General features: G+C 39.0%; 2 protein-coding genes and 1 pseudogene across 7 annotated transcripts in view; 1 reads left to right on the top strand and 2 right to left on the bottom strand.

The window, feature by feature from the left end:
* Positions 1-932: 932 nt before the first annotated feature.
* On the bottom strand, positions 933-1,582 carry LOC149750503 (uncharacterized; annotated as a pseudogene).
* Positions 1,254-21,248, top strand: IVNS1ABP (influenza virus NS1A binding protein). 3 transcript variants are annotated; one of them, XM_089909924.1, is made up of 15 exons: positions 1,254-1,277; positions 7,549-7,769; positions 8,721-8,848; positions 9,070-9,239; positions 9,368-9,443; positions 10,540-10,713; positions 11,057-11,182; positions 12,538-12,645; positions 16,556-16,685; positions 16,924-17,148; positions 17,618-17,739; positions 17,836-17,962; positions 18,046-18,177; positions 18,302-18,475; positions 19,792-21,248. In XM_089909924.1, the coding sequence occupies exons 3-15, from the start codon at positions 8,738-8,740 to the stop codon at positions 20,043-20,045; spliced, it is 1,929 nt and encodes a 642-aa protein (XP_089766050.1). In that variant the 5' UTR covers positions 1,254-1,277; positions 7,549-7,769; positions 8,721-8,737; the 3' UTR covers positions 20,046-21,248. The 3 variants fall into 3 exon arrangements, with proteins under 3 accessions (XP_089766050.1, XP_022449082.1, XP_022449083.1); XM_022593374.3 differs by lacking the exon at positions 1,254-1,277 and adding an exon at positions 1,294-1,601; XM_022593375.3 differs by lacking the exon at positions 1,254-1,277 and adding an exon at positions 1,295-1,428.
* Positions 21,004-27,817, bottom strand: part of SWT1 (SWT1 RNA endoribonuclease homolog) — a 96,194-nt gene continuing 89,380 nt past the window's right edge. For all 4 annotated transcript variants that reach the window (XM_089909880.1, XM_089909876.1, XM_089909887.1 and 1 more), the window contains one exon: positions 21,004-27,496. In XM_089909880.1, coding sequence (XP_089766006.1) covers positions 27,367-27,496 — 130 coding nt within the window. In that variant the 3' untranslated portion in view covers positions 21,004-27,366. The remainder of the gene's footprint in view (positions 27,497-27,817) is intronic.

The raw sequence follows: 27,817 nt of genomic DNA on the forward strand, positions 1-27,817 counted from the left end.
GCAAATGTCAGTCTTTTTCTCCTTAAGAAAGGTATAAGAATTATAGATATCTTAGATCCTGTTTCCTTCCACAATTGAATTGGAAACAAAACAAAACAAAAATCTCCTTGCCTCAATATTTTAGAATAAAAAGTTGTAAAGCTTCTATTGCAGATGAAGGGCCCCAACATTTTTCCTGCTCCCATAAGCATATACGAAATAGTTAATGATAAAGAATGGTAGGGAGTGATGACAAAGAGCTCCTAGAAATATGTCTACTAATTAAGCAGAGGGATCAGATACAAACAAGGTTAGGTGTAGATGGCTTAAGCGCCCTCACCAAATCAGGATAGGCTTAACCGGACATTAACCTGGAAGCTTTTGCCAAACTCTAAACAAGTTTACCTCACGAAATCCCCTCACCTTCAATCTAGGAAGCTTTCCAGTGTGCCCTTCAGAGTCCCATGAAGTTGCTGTCAGCCTGCTATACCCCACGCTCCCCCTGAACAGGTTTGTCTTCTGGGGACAAGGTGGGTGAGTGCATGGGGATAATTAAGGTTGCTATCTGGTCTCAAGGTTATTTTCTTTTTCCAAGAGGGCAAGTCCAGCAAAGAGCTGACCCAGTGTCGCCGAGAGGAGAGCTGCACTCAGACAAAACAAATCCCAAGAACGAAAAGTAGAAGTAAACAGCTTTTCAGAGCAACACTGATATAATATTAGGCCTTCTCTGACCTCTCCAATTGTTTTCTCTAAGTTACTGAATCCTCTCACCCCTTTTCGTCGGCGTGCCTCTGCTCTTCCTCACAATCACCACGCTTCCTCCTCGCACCACCCTCCTACAAAGGTAAGGGCAGACGGGAAGCTACAGACTCTTAGGTCCACTGCGGCCAGCTCCAGTCCTAGGGCTGTTGCCTAGATGTACGTCTGACACCGAAAAATCTAATCTCTCACGTCTAATCTGTCTGGCTATATTGTGCCTCCAGGGGATGGCAGAACAGGTGAGGGCGGCTGGAGGGAACCAGTTCCCGCCCTGAAAGGGCGAGGGCCGACGGCGCGACAAGTGGCGGGCCCCGAGGACCCGCTCTTCCAAAGATCACCTTGCTTTGACCTAGTTGAGCTGCGCAGGACGGAACCAAACAGGGCGGGGGAAAAGGGTGGGGGCGGGGCCAGCGGTGGGCGGGGCCTCGAGCGCTATATTGCTGTGCTCGCCAGTCATTTGCCGACGCTTTCCAGCCGGAAGCGTCGGGGAGGCGTTGGCGGCGGCTACGGCAGCGGCGCACGTGGTGACGTGCGAGGGGGTGAGGCGCTAGCGGGCGGCTGCGGCGGGGGCAGTGTCTCCGGGACGCGCGTGGAGGTCGGTCTCTCGGAACTGCTGGCCACAGTTTCGCCGCCTGCGGCTTCAGCGCCGCTGTGCCAGCGAGCCAGCGAGCGAGTCCCTGCGAATTTCCGGTGCGCTCCCCTTCCTCGCAGCCTCTGCGGGCTGTTCGCTCGTCTCCCCGCTCGGTCGCTCCCTTCTCGGTGGTCTCGAGACGCTTTCCGTTGGGCCGATTACCGCCCGCTTCCTTCTGCTCCCCTTTGAAGCTCCAGAGATGAGTTTTTCCATCTCTTCAGAGATGAACCAGGTAATACGCACTGGTCCCGTCGACGGTGGAGGAGCAAGAGGGCGCAGCCAGACTGCGAACTGGGGAATGGCGCGGAGCGGTGCCGGGTGCCGGGAGGAGGACGCCCCAAGCCGCGGCCGCTGCCGCCGTCGCTCTCTGGGGGCGAGGAGCCGCAGCCGAGCGGCCCTCGCGCTCCCGGTGCTGCTGTGGTTGCCGGATCGCGTTAGCGGCCAAGGGCGGGCTCGGGCCGCCTCGGAGAGCGCTGGAGTCGAGGAAGCAGGGCGTGAGGAACGAGAAGTTTTTGCACGAGGGGTCCTCGGGGGCCTGGGTCAAGACGCTGCGCGCGGGCCAGGGATGACCTCCCAGAAGGAGGGCGCGGGAATCTCCGTTCCTGCTGTCAAGAATCGATGCCCAGTGTTGGGGTCGGCCCGGGGTCTGGACTCTCTTCCGTGAGCCTTCCCAGGGCCCGGCGAGTGTGGGCGGGGAGCTGGTCCAGGGCCCCATCGGTACCCCGGGCCTGGGGTACGGTGGCACCGCGCCCCTGATCGCCGTGGGCCGCGGGGTCCTTTGTTCCCGCTCCACGTTGCCCGCTTTTCTTGCCAAGCGCGGGGAGAAGGGGGCGGGAGGAGGGAGGAAGGGAGCGGCTGCCCTGACGTGTCGCGCTGAATGACTGCGGGGCTGGCCAATCCCGGGCGGGGGTGTGCAGACGCTGGGCGCTCTGCCTCCCAGCCTTCGGAGTGGGCTCCCGCCCCGCCGCGCGGGGATGAAGGCCTGGGACTGCAGGACTCTCCAGTCACTCTGGGGCGCTCGCCACTTTGTTTTTGCCAAAGAAAATCGGCAGAGAGGTTTGCTCTTTTTCCGTCCTTATGCGCATCTTGCAAAGGGACTCTGGTTGTAAGCTCGTGATGGTAGGAAGGTAGTAGGCAGTATCAGATTGAGGATTGACCGTAGGGAAACTTGAACCACAAATACTTTAGAAATAGATTTACTTTTCCCCCAATACAAAGTAGACATCTATTGTTTGAGGGCGCTGACGTTTCAAAAACTAGATAAGTAGAAATCAGAGGCCTAAAGGGTTTATTTTTGTTTCCTTAATGCCTGTTGTCAGTCATGGAGGATTAGAACACCCTGGCATCAAGCTGTTCTTTGAGAGCTTGCGTGTGGTGATCTTCTGTCTAGTAGTAAATAACAACCCTGTAAGCATAGTACTACTCTAAACAGTTCAACAATTACAGCATGGACTAGACTACCAGAGACATATTTTTTAAAATAATTCTAGCACTGGTGGTTTTTTAAGGATAACAGTATACTGATGTGAGTAGCTTTAGGCATAACCATGCCAAAACTTCTGTCTGAAAGATGCTGAAGGAGCAGTTATTCTTTGTATATCTGGAGATGAGGTGTACACTGTTTAGAATTGGATTGAGAATACTATAATTTAATACCAGCTGGCAGGCTACTTGTCAAATGTCTATAATTTGGTAGTGAGAGGTAAAACTGGACTAGCATCACTGACCTAAAGGAGACCCAGAATGGTTTTTCCTCTGTTTTCCTAATAGATGAAATCTCTATCATTAGTTAATATTAATTTCTTAATTGTCTTAATTTGCAGGTCTGTTTTTCTGACTTTTCCCCCCAAAACAAAGTGTTCCAGGTTTTGGTTTTAGTTTTAAATTAGTGTCTTTTTGGCTACTTATTGGGTTGGCCAAGAAGTTCGTACGGGTTTTTCCTGTAAGAAGTTACAGAAAAATCCGAACGAACTTTTTGGCCGCCCCAATACTTTGGAGTGGGGTTTTGTTTTTTCTTGATTGAAGGATATTTTAGGTGGCAATTGAATGTGTTTCGCAAATAAGTGTTGTTGTTGTTTTTTTTAATGCAAAATGTTTTCCTGTTGGGGAACTGTCTTAATCATTGATATTAAGATGAAGTACCCCTAAAAATAATTTCATTGACTTTTCAACAGTATGATTGTATAGTCAAATCTAAGGGTTGGGGAGCCTCCTACCTTGTGCTAGAGAGCGTAAATGGAGGAATTAATGAATAAGGGAGTATTTCTGAGTTTCTGTTAGAACCACAGAAAGTACATGATTATATTTACTTGTAAACTTCAATTACCGCCTTGTAAATGATTTATAAACCGATACATCGCTCACTATCCTTACACTTTTGGTATCAACCTGGATGCCCAACAGGTACCTCAGCCTTATAATGTCCCAAAGCAAACTCCTCTTTTCCTTCCTGACTTTAAGCATGCAGCAAACTAAAAATGTCTCCATTATGCTTTTTGGAATTCTAATTTTGATATTGATGCCACATATCTACTCTAAAATATCCTTATTACCTTAGTTAGGATAAGCAAGGGTTATAAATAATTTCCCTGCATCCATGTTTTACCCATTCCTCCAGACCATCCCCTATATTTCTGCTAGTGTCCTATGCCTCTGGGCTAAAAATTCTGCTCTGTTTAAACCTTAATGTTGATCTCTTTTACTTCCTCTCCTACTGTTTACCATATGCATCCTGCAAACTACAGTCTATTTAAACAGAGATCGCTGCAGTTTCTGGAATATGTGTGCTTTCATACCTTTTCCCCCTTTTGTTTGAACTGTTTTCACTGCTTGGTTTGTCTTTCTGATTGGTCTGTGGAGTGTTCAAGGCTGGGGAATGGAGTTAACTTCATTGTGTTATGAGCATCCCATTCCAGACTGTGCCTGCCATATGTTTGGAGCCATAAATGTTTGTGGGATATAAGAATTACAGAACAATGAGGTTAAAAGCATGGAGTGAGTGAGTGAGTTTGGTGAGTTTTGATATAGATGGATCGTTTCAGACATTGGGAATCTATAACTTCTGGTTTTTAAAAGATTCATTGACTTACTTTGTATTATAACGTCTGTCCTTTAAAAATGGAGTAGGTTACTATTTTGTGAGTTGGCTACCATCAAAAGATTGCCTTGAAACTTAAATAATACTTGTAATTTGCCTTGAGGTTTTAAGGATTCTTTGAAAGTTTGATAACATTTTATCTTGCTCTTACTGAAGGCCCAAGAAGAATTTGGGGGCAGGTCATATTGTACCTACATTTTTTACAGCTCCTTGATAAGGCTTACTGAATTGTATTTGGGTTCAGCTGATCTTTTGGGGGGCTGTGGTAACATGTGAACTTCTGGGTTTTACTAAAGCAGTTTAATTACTCATTTATAAGTCATCTGTATCCCTTTTCTTGCACTGGCCATATGAAGAAACTGAAGACTGTTTACCAGAATATATTGCATTTGATCTCAGTTTTAATTTTAAAAGTGGATTAGTCGAATGTGTTTTTTAAATATCAAATAAAATTCTAAATTTTATAATTTTATGTAAGCCTGGGATGTTGGGGCTTTTGGTTTGGCTTTTCAAAGATAAAAACTTCTCCGCACATTTTTATTCCATCAGTTTTTGAGCTTGAGTTTCATAGACCAAACTGAGATCTATGACTCTGTGGAATGGCTTAAAACTCAGTTTGTCCACACTAACTTTACTGAAAGTGAATGTGAACTTTGAAAGACATGGTTTTGCAGGCAGAAGCTGAGGTGACCTCCTCCAGCTTGGGGGTGGGTGAGAGTAGGGGCATATAGTATATAAGGATGGTAATTAGATAAAGTTTGTTGCATTAACTTAAATGTTGAGTGGACTTGGGCTAGCTTTTAAAGTCAAGTAGGGTTATACGGATCAGCAGATGTTAAAGAGATGAGGTTCATGTTAAGACCTTGCTGTACGAGAAAATCATCGAGTACTAATGTAGTAGTACTCACTCTATTGCAGAACTAATAATATTGTACAAATTTGTATGGCAAGAGTTGCTCCAAAAATTCTCCAGTATTTTCTCCCAAAGGACTGAAGTGGTTTTAACCATCCAGGTTTTTGTTGTTCTTGTTGTTTTCCAAAATAAATTTAAGGTAGAACTTTCAATTTATCAAATACACCCACAGAGATACTGTGAGTTTGGTTCTGGGCCACTGTGGTAAAGCGAGTCACGCCAATTTTTTGGTTTCTCAGTGCACATAAAAGTTATGTTTACACTCTACTGGAGTCTATTAAGTGTCCAGAACATTATGTCTTTAAAAATAACATACATACCTTAATTTCAAAATACTTCATTGTTAAAAAATGCTGACCATCAGCTGGCAACTCAGGGTTGCCACAGACCTTCAATTTGCAAAAAAAAAAAAAAAAAAAAAAGGTAGTATTTGTGAAGCAGAAAAAGTGAAGTGCAGTAAAACGAGGTATGTCTATATATTTATAGATGCCATTTTTATTCTTGGTAAGATCAAGGCTAGTTTACAAATAAATACTGAATAAAACTGGTCAAAGTTTAAAATACTTATAAATCTCCCTTTGTTTTTGGTTTTTCAGAGGGCATACATTTTAATAATATCCAACATAACTTGCATGGAGGGGTCCCCCCCTTTCACCCTTGCATAGATTTTCCCAACTTGAGCTAGGTCTTGGCTGAAAATGTTTGAAGGTTTCTTTTGGATAGTGTGTTCTCTCTGTACATAGAATTGTGTGTTACTTGGAAAACATTTGTTTTGTTAGAACTGGTTTCTTAAGAAAAGCTGAATTAACTAATCTGGATGCAAGTGTAGAGCAGAGGAAATCAATATTACATAAAGGTATGAAATACTTTCATTGCAGGAGTAAGCATTGACAACAGTCCTAACCTGAGTCAGAATACTCAGGTTTCCTTGAAATAAAACCTAAGCTATGGAGAAACCAGTGAAGGCGTACGGGATACAGATTGCGCATGTGTTGCACTTAATACAGTAGTTTGTTGAAATGGAACTGGACTAGCCTTCAAGTGGGTTCTGGGGTAAGGGACCATTCACATTAACATAATTGTTAGATTTAGAATTGTGGGCTTGATTGATATATAAGGAAAATACAGGTAATTTGAAGATGTCCATTTAAAAAAGTATGCACATCTTTCACATAATTTCTTATTTAGTTCTGGTTTGTTGAATTAGTGGTGTAATAGCAGTTCAGATGATTAAAAAATAAGTACCATCTGACTTTGACACTTTTAGTTAATGACATGTGAAAATGGGGAGAGGACTGAATGTGATTTCCCTGAAGATTTGATTTGAACCAGAATTGTTCCATTGGTAGTTTATTACTGTATATGAGAAAAATGATCATACAAAGCACAGACATTAATATTTTCCTTTTTGTTTATTTAGTTCATTTCAACAAATTACTCATCTTTATATTCAGGTTTCTAGGCTAGTTGTTTTGGTGGGGGGAGATGGGAAGGATACAAAGATAAAGAAAACAGAGGCTCTGCCTTCAAGAGGCCTTGAATCAAGGAAGATAAGCCAGTACAGACCAGCTGGAAGATCACACATACACACTTTCAGAGAGGGTTCAGTATGTGGAGGATGGGGAGGAACTACTCAGCTGAAGGGATTTGGCAGGGGCTCTGGAGGTAAGATTTCAGCGGGCAGAGGTTGGGTTAAGGGTATTCCAAGAAAAGGAAACTTGAAGTTACAGAGGTGGGTACCTACAGAGCACATTTTGGGAAACAGTATATCTGGTTTGACTGTAACATTGTATACATGTCGGGGAATAACGATGGTTGCTTGCTGGCTGGTAACAGACAGAACACATGTTTGTATATTAGTTGGAATCTAATAGTAAAGAATATTAGAATTAACCAATATTTATATTTTCCTCTAATTTTGTGCTTGTGTATCTCACTTAAATGGTAAAAGTTACTAGCTCCTTCTGGGGAGGGATTTTATTTTTTTTAATCACCTGAGTGGTTGCAGGTTAAATGAAAATGCTTATGTATAGTTGCATTCGTGTTATTTTCTGTATTGTGCCATTTACCTCAAAATGTCTTCAAGATCAGACTTTGCATGATCTGATCTACCTAGATCATTGGCAGTCTTTGATCATTCTGAATATCCAACAATTGTCATTATTACAGATTATGATGCATGATTATCACAGAAGAAGTTCATGTCTATAGCTTTAAAGGACTTGATTACATCATTTTCAAGCCTGATAGTTTTGGAATCACCATTAGAGCTTCAGACACCTCTGCCTTCACTTCAGCCACCTGTCTTCATACCTCAACAAAGCGCTGAGTTTCCTTTGTCCTTGATTATTTAAAACACCCCGGAAATACATTTCTCACCAGTATAGTAGGTAAGTGGATAGTCAGTGCCCAGTGCACACATTTTTTTTTTTCTGAAGACTGTGCCAAGTACACTAACAGCCTTTCATAATTTTTTTAAAAGGCGAAGTCAGTAATATTCATAGAAAACATTTTTTTCCTATATTTTCCTTTCTATAAACTATTTTGAATTTAAATAAATCAGTTAATTCAAACTGAAATCTTCTATTACCACTTTTTAATGATGCATTTTGTGTAGCCATTAGTCACTTGTTCACAAGAAACGGTGAAATGGAAAATTTTTTAAAGAACATACATTTCTATCTTGTATGTTTATGAGATAAGTGATTTAAAATATATGAAACCTGCAAAGGGAACAGAATTTTAAAATATTTTTATTTTATTGGCGTATAGTTGATTTACAATGTTGTGTTAGTTTCAGGTGTACAGCAAAGTGATTCAGTTATATATATACATATACAGTTATACATATATTGATTCTTTTTTAGCTTCTTTTCTCACATAGGTTATCACAGAATATTGAGTAGAGCAAAGGGAACAGAATGTAAGTTAGTCGTATATATCAGTGAGTAAAGGAATGACTGCAGCCCCAACCAAGGAATCTGTATGTGATGACCACTTCACATCCTTCCGGGCTTTTCAGTTGCTTGTTATATGGGTTTGGGCAGGGCTGGGTTTACATTTTTTTTCTCCTTCACAATGAATGTACTAATAGGAATAGAAACCTGGCCAAAATTGCTGGGACACCATAACACTACTGTATGAATCCTTGAAAAGACTTAGGACCAAAGTATAGGGGTACAAAGGCTTAGACGTTCAGTGCCAGTGGTGTTTTAGCAATGTTTTTGTATGATAACATTTTTATGTGTTGTTGATAAGATGAAATTTGAAAATTAAAAATACTGCATTACTCTTTAAAATGTTATAAAAATCACCATTCATTATTTCTTCCTGCCCTTTAGCCAAATTATAAGGAAAAATGATTCCCAATGGATATTTAATGTTTGAAGACGAAAATTTCATTGAGTCTTCTGTTGCCAAATTAAATGCCCTGAGGAAAAGTGGCCAGTTCTGTGATGTTCGACTTCAGGTATTTAAAACGTAATTGGAAACTTACAGAATTGATCTTTCATTACTAAAAACCATATGTTCTTGGATTGGCTTGTTTTGTTTTTCACAGGAGGCATTTAATGAAATAAGTTTAAAAAAGAATGATTTACCCAGAAATGTAAGATGAAGGATACGATGTAGTAATTAGCTAGATAAATACATAGTCCACAATGCTTCTAATGTTAATTCCTCACTTTGCAGGTCTGTGGCCATGAGATGTTAGCACACAGAGCAGTCCTGGCTTGCTGCAGCCCCTATTTATTTGAAATCTTTAATAATGATAGTGATCCTCACAGAGTTTCTCATGTTAAGTTTGATGATCTCAATCCGGAAGCTGTTGAAGTCTTGTTGAATTATGCCTACACTGCTCAGTAAGTTCTCTGAAGTACATCATATAACTAGGGAATGAAATTCCAAGTCCCTCTAAATTTATTTAAATTAAGTATCTGTGTTTCAAGGCCTTGGTATGATAAATGATAAAGAACCTTTTTTCTAATAGGTTGAAAGCCGATAAGGAATTAGTCAAAGACGTTTATTCTGCAGCAAAAAAGCTGAAGATGGACCGAGTAAAGCAGGTAGAGTAACAGAAGTAATATACAAGGAGCACTGTTACTAGGGGGTCTTATTTTATATGATTAGTGTGTACAGTTTGTTATAAGGCATCTGTTGGACTCAAGAACTTGAAAATGTCCCTTTTTTTCCCCTAGAGAACTGAATATGTATGTAATTTTAACTGTTTAGCCAATGTAACACAGCAGGGTCACACTTCCTCTCAGATAATTCAAGCTACAATCTTGCTCTTTCAGTAGTCTTCTCTGGCAGGGTAAGTCTTGATTTTCTCAGTTAATCATATAACTCATATCCTTAATTCTCCGTTCTTCTACACTTCTCGGTTGTTCTTTAGAAGTATTCTTTCTAGAATTTAATGCCACTGAGAAGTGCTTAATAATTTACAGGAAAAAAGGCATTTAATCCTCTAATGGGGGAGTCAGAAAACTGCAGGCCTGAGGCCAGCTGCCTGCTTTTATAACATCTTATTGTAACATAGCCTTCATTTACATACGGTCTATGGCTGCTTTCCACCTGCTGTGACAGAGTTGAGTAGTTGTGAGAAAGTACGGCCCACAAGCCTAAAAACTTACTTTCTGGCCCTTTGAGAAGAAGTTTGCTAAGCCCCTCACTCTGCTTAAAAATCCTTTTGTGGTCATAGCACACGTCCGTGAGGTTAGAATTCCAGGCTCTCCTTAATATAGTTGCTATTCTTCCAAAACTATTTTCTGATTGTCTTATGTTTTGTTCTGGCCAAACTAAATTGTTGCAGCATCTTCCCTAGTTTCTATGTGCATTCAGCGTCGTCTCCTCTGTAGAGCCCCATTCAGATTACTGCCTTTATGAAGTCTTATCTATTATTCTAGTTGGAAATACTTGTCCGAACATTTCATGTGCATTTTCATAGCATTTCAGTTTGTTGCATTTTTTCTTATATATTTGAATGGCATTCTTTGATGTTTATCGTTTGTATACATGTATTCTTCCTACTGTTAAACTTGTTCTAAGGCAGTGATTTTTGGTTAATCTTTATATATCCACGTAGTACTTACACACTGAGTATTAAATATTTGTTAAATAAAATGTATGTAAATGTTGGCACTCGTGTATTTCTTTTCCAAGGTTTGTGGTGATTATTTACTATCTAGAATGGATGTTACCAGCTGCATCTCTTACCGAAATTTTGCAAGTTGTATGGGAGACTCCCGTTTGTTGAATAAGGTTGATGCTTATATTCAGGAGCATTTGTTACAAATTTCAGAAGAGGAAGAGTTTCTTAAACTTCCACGGCTAAAGGTAAAATCTATAAAGATGAAAGATGTAAAGGTTAAATAAAGAGATACATACTACTTAGTTCCAGGAATGTAATCTTTCTCCATGTTTCAAGCAAGTGAGTAATGGTTATGAAAAAGACAATACATTGAAACCATACGGTTATTTTTAGCAGTGTAATGGTTTTCTGCCTACCAGTTTGTTTACTTTCTTTTCTTTTTCTTCTTTTTTTTTTTGGCTACTGGTTTCCTTAAAAATTAGAGTAAGCGTATGGAGTGCAGTTGGGCATCTGTGACCTCTTTATTATGAAATTGAGAACTAGAGGCTCAACACTAATCCATGTGTCTTTGTTTTTTCCCAACTCTAGTTGGAGGTAATGCTTGAAGATAATGTTTGCTTGCCCAGCAATGGCAAATTGTACACAAAGGTAATCAACTGGGTGCAGCGTAGCATCTGGGAGAATGGAGACAGTCTGGAAGAGCTGATGGAAGAGGTTAGTTTTAAAGTAAATGGGATTCAACAATTATTAAAAATTATTTTGCTATAACATGAAGGATTCCCTTTCACTTTTATTTTATAACCATGACCCTAAAGAATTTAAATTTTGCTATAGGTACCCCTAAGCTGAGAAACAGGGGGGGTGTCCAGGTGAGCTGAATGAACTGTTCAGTTTGGTCTTCTGCTTTTCTTTTTTTATTTCTTTGCTTATTATGTGCTGTTAACTTTCTTTAAAGTAGCATGTAATTTGCTTTAGAAATGGGAGGTGGTACTGAAATTTTCTGTAGATTCTTAATTTTTCTTCACAGGTTTTTGCTTTAAATTGACAAGTAGGTAAAAGCTTCTAATGGTTGTTCCTCCCCATTGATTTATCTCCCCATAGGTTTATTAACAAAACTAGGATACCCAAGACTGAAGAAACAAGAAGAATCCTCAAGTGTATTGACACGTAAAGAAGCAGCAGTCCTGCCCCAGTTCTCCTAAGAAAAATCCGCTGTGGGCAGAGAACGATGATGATTTAATGGTGTTTACTCCTTTACAGGATTCTTATCTTTAAAGCTTTGTGTTTTTCAATGGTGTTGTTCATACATATAGTCACTCACTTAACTTGGGCTACTTTTTGAAAAATACACAAGAAAAAGTTGACGGAGAAATGGTGGGAATTAAACATGCAGATGGAACAGTGGAGTGACCTTGAGTTTATCCCTCCACTTAAGCCTTTCGGATTCACTAAAGGCTTACCAAACCTGTTAGGCCTTTAAAAATACAGTTATCATTATGCTCTAAAAAGGCTAACAGGTGATTTTTAAATTCTATATGGTTTCCCACTTGAAAATCAGATGCATTAGCCATATGTTTGCATCTGTTAAGGGAGGTGTCTCTGTAGCCTGCTTGAATTTTTGCACTTGTGTTTTATCTGTTTTTCTTGACATTGCTTGCGCAGGACGGAAATATGTTTATGCACATTAGACCACTTACTCTTCAAAGGTGTGAACCATATTCAGTATTTTATTATAAATATGTGTATTCTTTAAGAGCCTATATATTGTACTAGTGCCTTTTTTTCTTAATGCTGTATCATAGAAGCTATGAAAAAACGAAGATTTCTTTCAAGCCAACCAAGCCAAGGACTCTTCAGCCAGTATTAGAAGATTCTGTATCTTATTTTTGTTTTTTAAATTTTTACCACCATGACATGTATTTTCTTTACTTTGGGATCCTGCCAGAGTAAGATGTCAAGAAGCTCAAGAAGCACACTGGAGGTTACCTTGAGGCGTTTGTGTGATCTGCATACTAGTGGAGTAGCCATGGAGACAGTAGCCACATGGGTGTTCTGTTGCTGTTTTGCAGGTTCAAACCTTGTACTACTCAGCCGATCACAAGCTGCTTGATGGGAACCTACTAGCTGGACAGGCTGAGGTGTTTGGCAGTGATGATGACCACATTCAGTTTGTGCAGGTACACATTGCACATCTGAGGTAACCTCAGGTTAAAATTTGATTAGAGCATTTTATAGTATACTGAAATTTTCCTTTAATAAAGGAAAGTGGAAGACCTTCATTGGTATGACTGCACAGAAACACTTGTGGGAGAAAACAAGCATACCTTTCATACCATTACTACCATTTTTGCCACATAAAAAGAAACTAACAGAACAAAGTAGGGAACCCCACTTAAGATTTTTTTCTCAATCAAATAGGATTTATAAGCAGTAAGAAAAAGGGCCAATAAGATGAAGCAAAATAGAAATTATTTGTTATTTTGGTCAGATTATAAAAAATAGTTGTTTGTAATGGGAATGACCGTTAGACCCAATTTTTAAAAAAAAATCTCAGGTATAAACTTTTTCAGTTTATGGATAAATAACATAGAGAAAAGAATACAAATCATAAATGTCACATAGTGAACCCACTGGTTTAAACACTACCTGGGTCAAGAAGAGACTTCTAGCATTCTGGAGGCCTTCCTCTTGCCCCCTTCCCAGTCACTGCCCTACACTACCCCAAAGGAAGCCATTATATCCCAACTTCTGAAGCATTAGATTAGTTTGCCTGTGTTTGAAATTTATGTAAATGGTTATACAATATGTATTCTTTTTGTTTGGCCTTTAGCTCAACATTGTGAGGGATAACTATAAAGTAGGCTGAGTCGACCCAAGTTAATGGGTGTTTTCCTTTAATAATTAGAAGGTAGATGATAGACTCAGAAATAACGTGTATGGTGATACTATCAGGTGTTCTGTGTCAATAGTGGCTGAATATTTTTATTTTCACAAAAAGCTTCTGGGGCTGAGTTAGTTGAGAATTTTGTTCATGTTTGTGCATTTTGAACATTGAGGATATTTTCTCTCTTATCTCTCTCAACTGTAATTTAATGGTTTTTTAAAGTACTCTTTCAACAAGCAGTGGTTGAGTGCCTGATAAGTGGCAGGCCGTGATGTTAGGTAAGAGGGCCCAGAAATGTGTAAGAGACAGTTTCTGCTTCCGGGACCTTACAGGAGTAGGTAAAACAGAACAGATTTATACGAATTACCTACGGAAGACATTAAGGGGAGGGTGGAACCAAAAGGAGAAAAACTAGGGAAATTTCACAAAGGCGACATTTGAGCCATCTGGGGATGTGGAAGAGTTTGCATAGCAGATAGAGGTGTGTCAGATAGCAAAGGATACCTGTGAAAGGAGGATACTGTTGGAATTGCAGGTCACATGACTGGGAGAGTAGGTAAATAACACCTGATCGAGGATTATACTTTATTCTACAAGTAGTGTGGGACTTTCAAAGAATTTTAGACAAGGGAGGAGAGTGATCTGAACAGATATATTTCACAACTTTAATAATAGTGAAAAACTGGACAAGAGTCTAGCAATAGGGGGATTGGTTAAATTATGGTATTTCCATACAGCAGAGATCTGTATGTTCATTACCATATTTTAGACAGAGAGTTAACTATCAGGTGGCAGTCTCTGGGTCGTGGGATTCTAGCTCATTTGAGGGTTTTTTTTGTTTGTTTGTTTTACTTTACTAAATGCATCGAACCCTTCTATTTTTATGACCAGGTACAGAGGGTAGATTAAAGCTTGTGAGACCAATTTGTAGACTATTACAAGCAGTAGTTCAGGTGAAAAGATGAGGGCTTGATCTAAGGACGAGAAGGGGAAAGGGTGGACTCTAGACATTTATAGTTACAAAGGTCTTTAGTGATTGTTTAGATTAGGAAAATTAAGGAAACGAAGAATTTGAGGGTGAGTAGGACTCTAACCTGTGTGACTTATTCCAGGGAAGTGCCATGAATAGAGATGATGAAATAAAAAGGATGAGGAAACACACTAAGCTTCAGGAAGAGAAAAAGTTGAGAAGCCGCCATTGGAATCAAATTGTGTTGTACAAGCTAGCTAACATAGGAGAAGGAAGTTTGAAGGAGGACTGGATTGTTAACTGTGTCAAATCATCCTCTGGGAGGTCATGTAAAAGAAGATTAGGGATATCTCTTCTACACTGGTTTTAGGAAGCCACTTTGTAACCTTTAGTGGGTATAATTTCCAGAGAGTATTAAGGTTAAGAAACGCTTAGCTTCAAAAGTGATGGCGGCTGAAAAAGAGCGAGCTACCAGGGACCACCCCTTGGGGAGGTCAGAGGCAAAGAAAGTGTGGGCCAGTGGGTGGGCTGAGTGGGAGGAGTTGATAGGGTAAAGTTTGAAAATAAAGGAGAGTAAAGAATTAGGTTTGAAAGTGTTCTGGAAGGAACATAAAAGAGTTAACCAGCATTTCTATATAAGGCTGGTTAGTTACATAACGCCAAGTAGTCTTCATTGTTACTGTGCTTTTTTTTCACATTTGATTTTCTCTCAATTAAAGCCATACATTAGAACAGGTTTCTTACTACAGTGAAAGCTCTTAATCAAGCATCATCAACTTGTGTTACTTTGGATCCCTTCTTCCCACAGATTGGGATAGGGTTTTATGTACCTTGTACTTCCTAGTAGCACAGGACACACCAGACTATCATAGTATAAAAGAGTGGCTTTATACTCAGAATTCCTAATCCTTATTTTTCTTGCATTGCCTTAGGCAATGCATATTTTCTCTCTTATTTTCAGTATTTTTACCTATAAAATGGAGAGATATATTGCCCTTACTGGATTAAAAGAGACAGTGTGAATAAAGTGCCTAATAACACCTAGGTACATAATAAATGTCTAAATGGAATGTAATTATAACCATTAGCATGGTACATTCTCCGCCTTTTCTCAAAATAGCCTACTTAAGCTATAACCACATTTGCTGAATTGCTTACACCAAACTTGATAGTTTTTTCACAGCTTCAAGTAGCTATCAAAATCTTTTTCTCTATTGTTTCATGGCCTTTATCTTCCACTCGAAACAAATTTCCGTTAGAGATTCTGTCTACCCATGAGGCTGTGGCCCTGGGGATCAAAATAAGTGGATGAGCAAACTTGGCCAGGTACTGAAGGTGGTACCTATTCATTCAGCAGGCAGTTCCTACCAGGGTAATCTTGACTCTTCTAATGACATGTGATCATATCCTTTGGAAGTGTCAAGAGCTAAAGTAATTGGAAGAAAACCATCAAAGAGAACTCATACACGAGGGTACAATGTAATCTTCTTACAGTCATTTGAAAATTTGCAGCTTTGCCCATTTCTCCCTCTTTTATGTTCTCATGTATTCCTTTAAAAATGTTTGGTTCTTTTAGTATTATTGCTTCCTTAATTTCTGATTACCATTTTTACTTCTGTGTTTTGATGTAGTTTTACTTGTCTAGAAAACCACTCTTAATACCTTTAAGGTAATCCTAAAGAAATATACTTGTAAATATTTCTTGTAATTGCCACTTTTTTTTCCTGTAAAATAACTTTCAGAGAGATTGGATGGATATATGTCTGCTAATATGAAGGATACCAGTACATATGATTTAGTTAAGTTTGACAGTTTCTTGGAGATAGTGGGTTAAATGTATTCTCTCAGTTAATTCATGCTGTTTTAGATTTATAACATTTTGGAAGATTCTATACTTAATATAAAGACTATGTGGATTATGAAGGAGGAGGTTCCGTTTTTTCCTCTCTTTTCTGAAACTTGACCCACAACATGTTTTTTTAATTGTTGAACTTGAACTTTTTCTTGACCAGGGTAGGTGTAGTTGTTTCCTTATTAAGTGGAGATGGAAGAATGCCAGTGATGTGTGTCAGTCAGAAAGTGTTGTTTTGTGTTAAACTTAGGTGTGCTATAAATGTCATGCATAAGTGGAGGGTACTAAGGGTTTTCTCAGTGTTGTGGAATAGCTCAGGAGCAAAGGTACACCAGGTATGGTCTTTGGCTAGGTTTCTGTAGCTGCCTTTTGATTTTGCAGAAAAAGCCACCACGTGAGAATGGCCATAAGCAGATAAGTAGCAGTTCCATTGGATGTCTGTCTTCTCCAAATGCTACAATACAAAGCCCTAAGCACGAGTGGAAAATCGTTGCTTCGGAAAAGACTTCAAGTAAGTGTATATTACACTTGTCAGATTGCCTTCAATTTATTTCTTTTTTTAAGAAGGAGTTTTAAGTGGAACCATATAATACTTCTAAAGTGATTGAGGAAAAAACTCAGAAGCAACTGAATTTGGAAAAGAGTAGCAGGTCATCCCCTGTCTGGAATCTGGAGTCCAATTCAGGATCACACAGCAACCAAAAGTAATAAAAATTGCATCTTTAAACATGGAACTCTTGTGCTTACAGATAACACTTACTTGTGCCTGGCTGTGCTGGATGGTATTTTCTGTGTCATTTTCCTTCATGGGCGAAACAGCCCACAGAGCTCACCAACAAGTACTCCAAAACTCATTAAAAGTTTAAGCTTTGAGATGCAACCAGATGAGTTAATAGAAAAGCCCATGTCTCCTATGCAGTACGCACGATCTGGTCTGGGGACAGCAGAGATGAATGGCAAACTCATAGCTGCAGGTAAGAATAGAAGGATGAGTGACTTATCAGAAACCTTCAGCTGGCTAAGCCTCTATAAGTGGACGTTTATGCTTGCTTGTGACATGTAAACTTTGGAAGACAGGGTTTATTTAATATGCCTTCTTCTGTGACATTCCACTTTACCACATTCTAAGAAGACAGAAATAAAAAGTCAATACTATAGTATTGCCTAGCCTTCAAGTTAATGTCTGTCTCTAATTCTTAAAAAACTATGAAGTGGGTAATTGTTCCCTCCTAATTTTCAAGTCAAGACTAAGCAATTTACTTACACTCATAATTTTGTCATTCAGCTGTTACAGGCACTTAGTTAAAACATTAATGTGGCCTTATTAAGTGTGTGGACAAAGATTCTTTTTCTCATTTGTACAGATTACTCAAACCATTCTAGACCAGAAAGGCTGGTCCAGTTTAATACTTTAAACATAACTCTTTGTGGTTCTTGTACCAGGTGGCTATAACAGAGAGGAGTGTCTTCGAACAGTTGAATGCTATGATCCACATACAGATCATTGGTCCTTTCTTGCTCCCATGAGGACACCAAGAGCCCGATTTCAAATGGCCGTACTCATGGTAAGTGCACTATATTGCAGGAAGAAGCAGCCCACATTTAGCTTTTTCTAAGAACTTGAGAATGGCGGAAATATTAACCTCTCGCTTTTGGCATAGGGCCAGCTCTATGTGGTGGGTGGATCAAATGGCCACTCAGATGACCTGAGATGTGGAGAGATGTATGATCCAAACATAGATGACTGGACTCCTATTCCAGAATTGAGAACTAATCGTTGTAATGCAGGTAATACTTTTCTGCTGAGATCATCAGTATTTAAGTATGATAATTAAGTTATCAATTTATAACCTTATTTTATACTCACATAGGAGTGTGTGCTCTGAATGGGAAATTATACATCGTTGGTGGCTCAGATCCATATGGTCAAAAAGGACTGAAAAATTGTGATGTATTTGATCCTATAACAAAGTCATGGACAAGCTGTGCTCCTCTTAACATTCGTAAGTTGATTTTTTTTTTAAGTTTTTTTTTTTTTTTAAAGACCTGTGAATCAATGGTATGTGTAGCGCACACTTACAGTTTGGGGAGATAGAATAATAATTTTGGTTTGACTTGATTTTATAGGTAGACACCAGTCTGCAGTCTGTGAGCTTGGTGGTTATTTGTACATAATTGGAGGCGCAGAGTCTTGGAATTGTCTGAACACAGTAGAACGTTATAATCCTGAAAATAACACCTGGACTTTAATTGCATCCATGAATGTGGCTAGGCGAGGAGCTGGAGTGGCTGTTCTCGGCGGTGAGTGTTGGGATTTGGAGAGCTGAGGAGTAGGTAGTAGCAAGAGTTTGTTCTAAAATTCCAAGAGAATGTCAGTGATAACTATCCACTTGTATAATTAAGAATTCAGAACTAGCCTTCTTTTCTGACGCAGTGGGGATTGGTGGTTTGTCTTTTAGAAATGTCTTTTCTAATCACTCAGTACTGGATATATAACATATTAATCCATCTTCTTCCATAAATCATACTCATAATGCATCATCTTGGAATTTGAGTTTGTTTCTTTAGAGCAAGAATTTTAAAAAATTTGATTTGTAAAACAAAAGAAATGGAAATCATCTAGTCTTTTCTAATTGTCTACTCCATGCCTAATTGGAAGCGATATTTTTAGATTATTTTTAACAAGTGTTTGCAAATCATCATATGTAGACACAGTTTTCACATCCATTTTATGGATTTACATAATGTTTAATTACATAATTACAATAATGAATTCAGTTAGAATTGTTTTTAGAACAAAGCTTGTGGCTCAGCTGGTAAGAGCCTAAGTGTGTAGGCACACCAGTAAGTAGCCTACTGGCCTGCAACCCCTGGCCTACTATGAGCCTTGTCGGTTCTTTTATGGGTAAGTACATGGATGCAGGTAGGCTAAGTGACAATCAGATGAGAAAATAATGAATTTGAGAATCACTAATAAGGTTTTTCCTTAAGCTCCAGAGAATATTTAATGCTAACATTTTATTTGTCTGAAAATAATTTAACTATTAACTGCCCTGCATGTATATTTGAAAATAATCATAGTTCAGTCTGTTTCCAAGAAGAAATTTCCATGCCAAAATCATTTTATATAGTTGGAGAGCTCTAGAAAATGTTCAGTTATCTGAAACCTGCTTTCCTATAACTTACTTTGAATCTTAGTTCTTATGCACTGGACTAATAACAAAACTTCCAGTGCACAGAACTACTCTGGTTTGCCACTTACTAGTTGCATCTCTAGGCAAGTTGTCCAACTTCTTTGTTCATTATATCTTCATCTGTGAAATGGCAGTAATAGAAACAACCACAAAGAATTGTTGTGAGAATTGCACTGTAGTTAGATGGTGCCTCCCCTTCCTTTAAATTGCCTGACTTACACATACAAATGGGTTCTTTTCAACTCTATTCCATTTGTATCCCCAGCTTCTAGGGAGTGCTTGCTACATTAGTAGGCATTCAATAAATACTTTCTGACAGAATGAACAGGCTTTTCTACCAAGAACCACTGTTTTAGCAAAAGATCAATTTGAGGGTTTCTTTCTTAGCCTCTCTAGATTAACCTTGTCTCTTTTCTCTTTTAGGAAAACTGTTTGTAGGTGGTGGCTTTGATGGTTCTCATGCCATCAGTTGTGTGGAGATGTATGATCCAACTAGAAATGAATGGAAGATGATGGGAAACATGACTTCACCAAGGAGCAATGCTGGGATTGCAACTGTAGGGAACACTATTTATGCAGTGGGAGGATTTGATGGCAATGAGTTTCTGAATACGGTGGAAGTCTATAACCTTGAGTCAAATGAGTGGAGCCCCTATACCAAGATTTTCCAGTTTTAACAAATTGAAGACCCTTTCAAACTAACAGGCTTAGTGATGTAATTGTGTTAGGTAGAGGTACACTTGTGAATAAGGAGGGTGGGTGGGTATAGATGTTGCTAACAGCAACACAAAGCTTTTGCATATTGCATATTATTAAACATGCTGTACATACTTTTTGTGTTTATTGGGAAAGGAATGCAAAGATGAAGGTCTGTTTTGTGTATTTTTAGGGCTACTTTGGTTATTTTAGTTTTTTGGAAGTTGATATTGTAAAAGAATAAACCAAGAATTGATTGGGCACGTCATTTCAAGAAGTCCCCTCTCCTCCACATTTGTTTGCCAATTTGCACATTAAATGACTCTTCCCTCAAATGTGTGTATTATGGGGCAAGAGAGGTAGGGTTTTAAGATATAGGCAGTTGGGTTTTTTAAGGTCCCTTTTTCAATAACTGGAACATTCTGTAACAAAGAGACTTATTTAACTAGATGACAATGACTATTTTTGTTTTTATTAAAAGAAAGCTTACATGCCTACCGAGGTTTAATCTTTTATGGTGGCCTTTTTATAAATTTTTGTATTCTCAGCAGAGTGCTTTACTTGTTGAAGTAAAATGTGGCAGGTTCAAATTACTGAAGCAGAGTGACAGTCTTAAAAGTACGCAGTGAGGTGTTTTACACGCCCAGAATGCAAGCTTCAGAGACCTCTTGCCTCAGCTGCAATTTTTTTTTTTTTTTTTTTGAGAATGCAATACCAATGTTTATTGGAATGGAGTTGCTGAACAGTAACATGGCTGTGATTTTTATTTGATACACTGTTTTTAAATACTTTGACTTCTTGGGAGTATATTTTATATAGCAGAACACTCAATATTATATTAATAACAGTAAAGAACAGTGAAGTATTTTATCTTCTAAATAATTCCTATTTTTTATTTATCATTAAAAAAACAATCCTAAATGGCAGCCCTTGATTGTAAAAAAAAAAAAAAAAAAAAAAAATACCTTAAACTGTATTGGGTTTATGAATGCAGCCTTTATCAGAACTATGTTTTTGTTCAGTTTTCCTATTCATATGGATAAATACTGGTTGGGGTGGTGACTTGGTATCTAATGTGTAATGCTACACATATAACTTACGGTGCCAAAATTAGAACATCCTAATGCTTGCTGCTGATGCAAACATATTAAAGGTACTTTGCAGGAAATCCTTGCACCATGGGATTACTATCCAAATGTTGTTGTGTACTCATTCATTACTGAAAGTTTGGGGGGGAAATTTTTTTTTTTCCAGTAAAAATGAGCTTAAGGTATTTGTGGGAAAGTAGTTAACTGGCATCTTATATCTGAAATAAGGACTGATGTAAAGGGGGTTTTTTAGTTTTGTTTTCTCTGGGAAGACAAAGAGGCACACAGGAATCTAATGAGCCAACTGGGACAACATGACTATCCACTGGCTAACCTGGGTGAGAAGAAAATTAGGTATTTTTTTTACAAATGTTCCGCTGGGACTTCTTTGACACCTTATTTCACTCATCTATCCCCACAGAGAACCAACGAGAAAGGAAATCAGTTTGCCTGGTGGCTGTGTAGTTCCTGACTATCACCGGTTTGGTTCTGGGCTAAAACTGGGTTGGCAGATTTGAATTTGCCTAGTATGATGAATACTTTTAAAATAGATCTGTATATGTTCTATTTATTTAGCACAAGGAAATAAAATTTTAGTGGGGGGAGTCAGTGTAAAATCCTTGAAATCACTTCTCAATTCCTATGTAACATGCTTAATGCAATAATATGTGGGAATACTTTGGGTCAAAGTTTACCTATATTACCATTGATGCCAAACAGGTAGTTTGGTAGCCAAAATTATGTTCTTTAAGTATGTTTTGAATATAAGAAGGTTTCATAAAGAAAAAAATAGTGCTCAGTGACCAGTTCTGTTTATCCACATTTAAAAGGTAATTTTTTTTTTTTGAGGGAAGGACAAAATGGCATAGCCTCAGCATAAATTATTTTCTTTTTAAACCAGTATGGGTTTTGGAATAGTTTAGAAATGATATTGGTAATAACCGCTCTTGCAATCAATAGTAATAATGCACAAAACATACTAGACTAAATCCCTAAAAGAGTAGCAAAACTATAAAATACCTGTTTGAATTAACAAAACAATTGATTATACTCAAGCATAAATCACAATAAATTCTTTTACTGTGATTTTCAAGGATAGGGTTTTGATTTTTGGCTTCTAGTATGTCTTAAATACTTTACCATTTTCAATGTTTTAGAATTCCTTACATAATCATATTTTAGGAAAAGACCTGGATTTGGGAATATCATTAGTGCTTAATATATTAGGTGTATGCCCTATAATCTCTCCAGATCTCAGAATTCTTAACTTAAAACTGAAGTAGGCAAAGGAGAAAGTCCCTCTAGGACATTACTGTAATTCCAGAGTTGCCTTTAGAAGACTATGAGTCACAGAAAACACGGTCTCTATAGGATTTATTAGTCAATTTTTTGTACCCTACTTTGTTTCAAAAAAGGATTTGAAGAGTCTCTCATTGAGACTTAAGATACAGGGTAAACTGAGTGAAAAAAGAGGAGAAAATGCCAACATATGAATCAAATATATCAATCTCAAATAGTAAGGCCAAGCCACAAATTTGGTCCTGTTAACAGGAGATCTATTAAATCAATTATCTGAAGGTTAAAAAGCAATTACTGTGAAGCATCAGTTTTCTTAATAAGACCAGAAGCTTCTTAAGAGTCTTAAAAATGATAATGATACATTGAGCAATAAGTAGAGTACATAAAGAGAGGGATGTACTCAAGTGCATATCATGGGTTCTTTAACTTACTGTTACTAGCACAATGGCCAATAAAGTACTTGGGCTTCACTGTTAGGAGCTCAATTCTCTATTGGGGGTTTGAATAAGGGTGAGAAGCAAAAGCTCAGTTATTAAGCTGAGTATATACAGAGTTGACATCTTGTGGAAATACAAGATATTTGCTCAGAGAGAACAACAGGACTAATACAATTTTAGCCTGGAGAAAGGCACACAGGATACAAAACTTCAGTGAGCGAGAGACTGAAACTTCTTAAGAGATGAACTGAACCGTCCTGCAAGTTAAGAATAAGAGTTGCCAAGTTTGAAGGCATCTATCAAATGTAATGGTGGTCATCCAATCAATAATTAACAGGGCCAGCTATCCATTAAGGCTACTCTCAAATCATGATAGTAAGATCTACCTTCTGCATTATGCAAGTGTTCTGTCTCTATCTTAACCAAAAGTGATGCCAAATCCTTACAAGGTACAGGCTTGAAAGAAAACATCTGATAAGGGATTTGCATCCAGAGCTCTCTAAGCTCAATAAGACCATCCAGTTTTCAAATGGGCAAAAGGTTTAGAACAAGACACTCCACCAAAGAAGATAAATGGAGTCTAATAATAACATGAAAACATGCTTACTGTCATAGATCATTAGGAAAATGTAAAAAGCAAAATGACAACTGGAGCTCTCAAATTGCTGGAGGAATTACAAAATTTTAAGGTCAGTTTGGAAAAAGTTTGACAGTTTTTTATAAAGTTAAATATCCTATGACACAGTAATCCCATTCCTAGGTATTTACCCAAGTGAAATGAAAACCTGTTCTTACAGAAACCTGTGTATGAATATAGCAGCTTTATTCATAATCACCAAAAACTGAAAATTCAAATATCCTTCCAACTGGTGAATGAATGGAAGGGTACATGAATAAAATGGAATACTACTCAGGAATAAAAACAGAAGTATTTATTGATAAAACAACATGGATGGATCCTCAGAAGCATCATGCTAAGTGAAAAGCCAGCTTCAAAAGCCTCCATTTGCATAGCATTCTGGAAAAGAGAGCTACATGGATAGCAGACAAATCAGTGGCTTCCTGAGATGGGGATGGGAGTTGGCTACAAAGGGGCACAAGGGAATTTCGAGGAGCAATGGAACTCATTACTTGAGTGTGCTGGTGATTATGTGATTGTGTTTGACAAAACTCAAAACTACAGTTTTACACTTGAAAAAGTTTTGTCTTTCTAGCTTAACCAAACCTTTAAAGGGAAAAGCCTTTTTTAAAAAGTCTAGGACATGTCAATATTTTACCTGACTGGAAATCACATCAGGGAACCGTTCATCCCCACTGGCCATGCAAGGGTTATGTACTGAGTTAATGTAGTTCAGCGATAACCATTAGTCTACAATAAGAGTTGCGAAGGCTAGGATATTGAATTTGGTTTGTAGTTAGGAGCAGCGAGCCATGTTGGTAACTGAGATTTGAGTGTCTTACTGCCTTACCTTATAGGTTCATAGCTGTAAATTCTGCTCAAGCTCATGGAGTTGCTTATTTTCACTGGAGTGGGGTTTTTTGTTGTTTGTTGGCAAAATAGCTTAAAGAGCCACCAACTGGGAGGGAGACTGGACTGTCAGTCCAATCTAAATCAGAAAAGGAGTATGGGTGGCAGCACTTCCTAAGTGGAGGATGCATTTCATTATTCAGTAGTGAGGTATATTCCCTCTGAGAAGATAAAGGTAACTTCATCCCATCTCACACGGTAGGGAGCTAAAAGGCTCCAATAGATAGGTGGGCGTGGGGAGATGTCACATCAGGAGTATGAACAATAAAAGCTAGGTTCTTAAGGGAGACCACGACACTAAATAATTGTGGATCAACCCTGAAAGGGTGAAAGGACTTGTGTTTTAAGACGATGGCCAAAAGATCAAGGAAATAAAGTTTCAGGTTTGTCTTGTGTCCCCTGTCTTTCATGACAGGCAAAGACAATGATAGGAGAGTGAAATTAACCCATCTATGAAGTTCCAATCTGTGCAGTCCCAAGTGCCCACTGCAGGTCCTAACAGGAGGACCCAGTAGGGTACAACAGACTCTAAGTCTTTAGCCAGCTTTTCTTTGGCTCAGAATGCTGGAAGAACTGTGGCCTGGCCAAGCCAGAGGACCCTCCCTGGTCCTTTCCAGAAGGAAATGGACTATCTTGTGGAAGTAAGCTGGAAAAGGCTACAGTAAAATGGTTCCAGGAACTTTGCTGTCAAAATCCTCAGGGATGCTTCTCAGGAAGTTATCACCAGCTCCTCACTAAGGCAAGACTTTATGTAGAGAGCCCTTGCCCTCATGTGACTTTTCCCATCAGTCCCTTCTGGTTCATGGCATGCTTATGAAGCTTCTGCCCCAAATATAATAGCTATGTTTACTGAATGGAGATTTTAAAACCTGGAGTTCTAAAGATATGATAATTTCCCATGAAAACAAACTTACCAAGGTGGGGCTTAGGATCCTTATGTCAACTGAGTTACTCCAATCCAGAGGGGAGACCCAGAAAAGAGCGAGCAGGGGATGGGAGGAAAGGGATTCCTCAACTCCCACACTGTACTGTTAGAAAAAAAGTATAAAGTTTAAGATAAGAAAAGAAGGCAACAAAAAGAAGAAAAAAAAACCCCAAAACCCTTACATTTCAAAGAAACAAACACTAAAAAAATTTTAAAGAATGTCTTCTAAAGATAAAAATAAGACTAGAAAGTTAAAACATTTTCACATATCAAAATAAATATTTAGGGCTTCCCTGGTGGCGCAGTGGTTGAGAGTCTGCCTGCCGATGCAGGGGACATGGGTTCGTGCCCCGGTCCGGGAGGATCCCACATGCCGCAGAGCGGCTGGGCCTGTGAGCCATGGCCGCTGAGCCTGCGCATCTGGAGCCTGTGCTCCGCAACAGGAGAGGCCACAACAGTGAGAGGCCCGTGTACCGCAAAAAAAAAAAAGAAAAAAATTTAAAAAAGGTTGAAAATTGACAAATTAACGTACAAAGTGAAAGACACATAGATTAGGATAAAATTAAAATCCACATGCATAGGGTGAAACACGTAGAAGTATTCAGATGATAGGAGTGAAAAGAAATTTCCTAAAAAGTATAACATATTAAAAAGATAAGAGAGAAAAAGGGAGGTAATGAAGCACAGCAAGGAGTTCCCTGGCGGCCCAGGGGTTAGGACTTTGCGCTTTCACTGCAGTGGCCCACGGTTCAATCCCTAGTCAGGGAACTAAGATCCTGCAAGCTGCGACCAAAACAACAGCAACAAAAACAAAGCAGGGCAAAACTCAATAACAACTAGAAGCAGCTGAGGGATAAAAGTCTGAAGAAATCTTTGGTAGGGGGAGGGGATGGAAAAGGAAAGAGGCAGACAGCAGAGGTGCTCTGGAAGCTTCTCCTTCTACCCAGGCTCACATCCCTGAGGGCACTTTGAGCCCCAGGAGGAGGTGTGGCTTTCTAAGCAAACAAAGCTCATCAGATCCTTCTTCCTGCTAGTGGGCATCCTGCATAGTTCTCTTTCATTGGAGGTTCACTTTTATAATCATACCTGTATGCAGTTCAGAAAAAAAATTTGGAAGTAAAATGAAAAGCAAAATCACTAAAAATAATTCACTGCTTTTTAAAAAAAATAAATTAACATTTATAATAGAATACCAAATTAGATTTAATCTAATGTATTAACAAAAGCATAATATACTTTAGTAAACAAGGATTTCCATAGATGGTATTTATAACTAAAGAAGAAGTCAGTTAAACACTTGGTTTAGCCAGGGGCAAACATCAGCCACTGCTACCTGATAAATCCATGCTGTTTCACATTTAAGAGGACACTGAGCAGAGGGGTCTCCCTGTTTATCCCATGAGAAATGCACTGAGAAGTGACAAGGCCAGGGAAGAAAAGAGGCTACTGCAGCAAGTTGGAGCCAAAGTCAAAATTCTACTTCCCTTACCTTGGGGGAAGTAGAAGGGATACGTATTACGTATTGTGTCTACATGGAAGACGGTTTGATCATAAAACAGCCCAGGGTAAGATTTCTCTTGTGGAATATGGTGAGCATGGTCATGTCCTAATTCTTTCTTGAGGTTTGGAAACGTCTCTGGTCACATACCCATATTTATTGTTGAGAGAGATGCTAACACTGTGTCCTGGGCCTTCCTCAGATGCCGCAGTGGCTCTTGCCCTAAGATGACCAAAAAGATGGCTCTCCTTTCCTTAGACACACTGGCTCAGTATTAGGAGTAGAGGTAGGGAGGTAAAGTCAACTTCAGACAAGTTGAGTTCACAGTTTATCCCACAATGGACACATTAGAACCACAGTGAGATTGTCAGTAACAGGCAATCATCTTTTTGTACTTATGAGACATTGACATTTGAGACATTTCTTAAGACATTTCTTGCAAGTCTCCCGGGTTTGGCACAAAAGGTTGAAAGCTACTCTTGTTCCTGAAGACAGATGCAGTTCCTTCTAAGTTACAAAATCAGCACTTAGGTTCTGTAGTTGAGCATGTCTTCACACCATCCCCTCTTCTTGGCCTCCATATAGACGGAGGCATTGCACTGTTGCATGGTATGTTCCATCTCAACCAGTTGGCGGCATCCGATGGTTAACTTTTCCCTAGGGGATAAAGAAATTTTATATCACTACAAGAGAGCTAGTCAGATAAATGAAAAAAATATTAACAGGAGAACACTGGGATTTGAAATACATTATTTGATATCTGAGAGCGAAAATGCCAAAGTTATGGATCCTTAGCCCAAACCAAACAACATGGGAGGATAAGCACTTAGCAGCACGGGTTCGCAGACAGTCAACATGGAGATGATTTTGGTGCAATTCCTTCCTTCAGGAATAAAGCTTCCCATGGCAGACCTGCTGTCAACAAGAACACTGTGGAGTAGATCACATATTTTTGTTTTATTTGGCTTGGGAGTTAGA

This window comes from Delphinapterus leucas, chromosome 1 (assembly GCF_059928025.1).
Source record: "Delphinapterus leucas isolate spDelLeu-1000000601 "Yukka" chromosome 1, BTC_Dleu_Yukka2, whole genome shotgun sequence".
Lineage (NCBI taxonomy): Eukaryota > Metazoa > Chordata > Mammalia > Artiodactyla > Monodontidae > Delphinapterus > Delphinapterus leucas.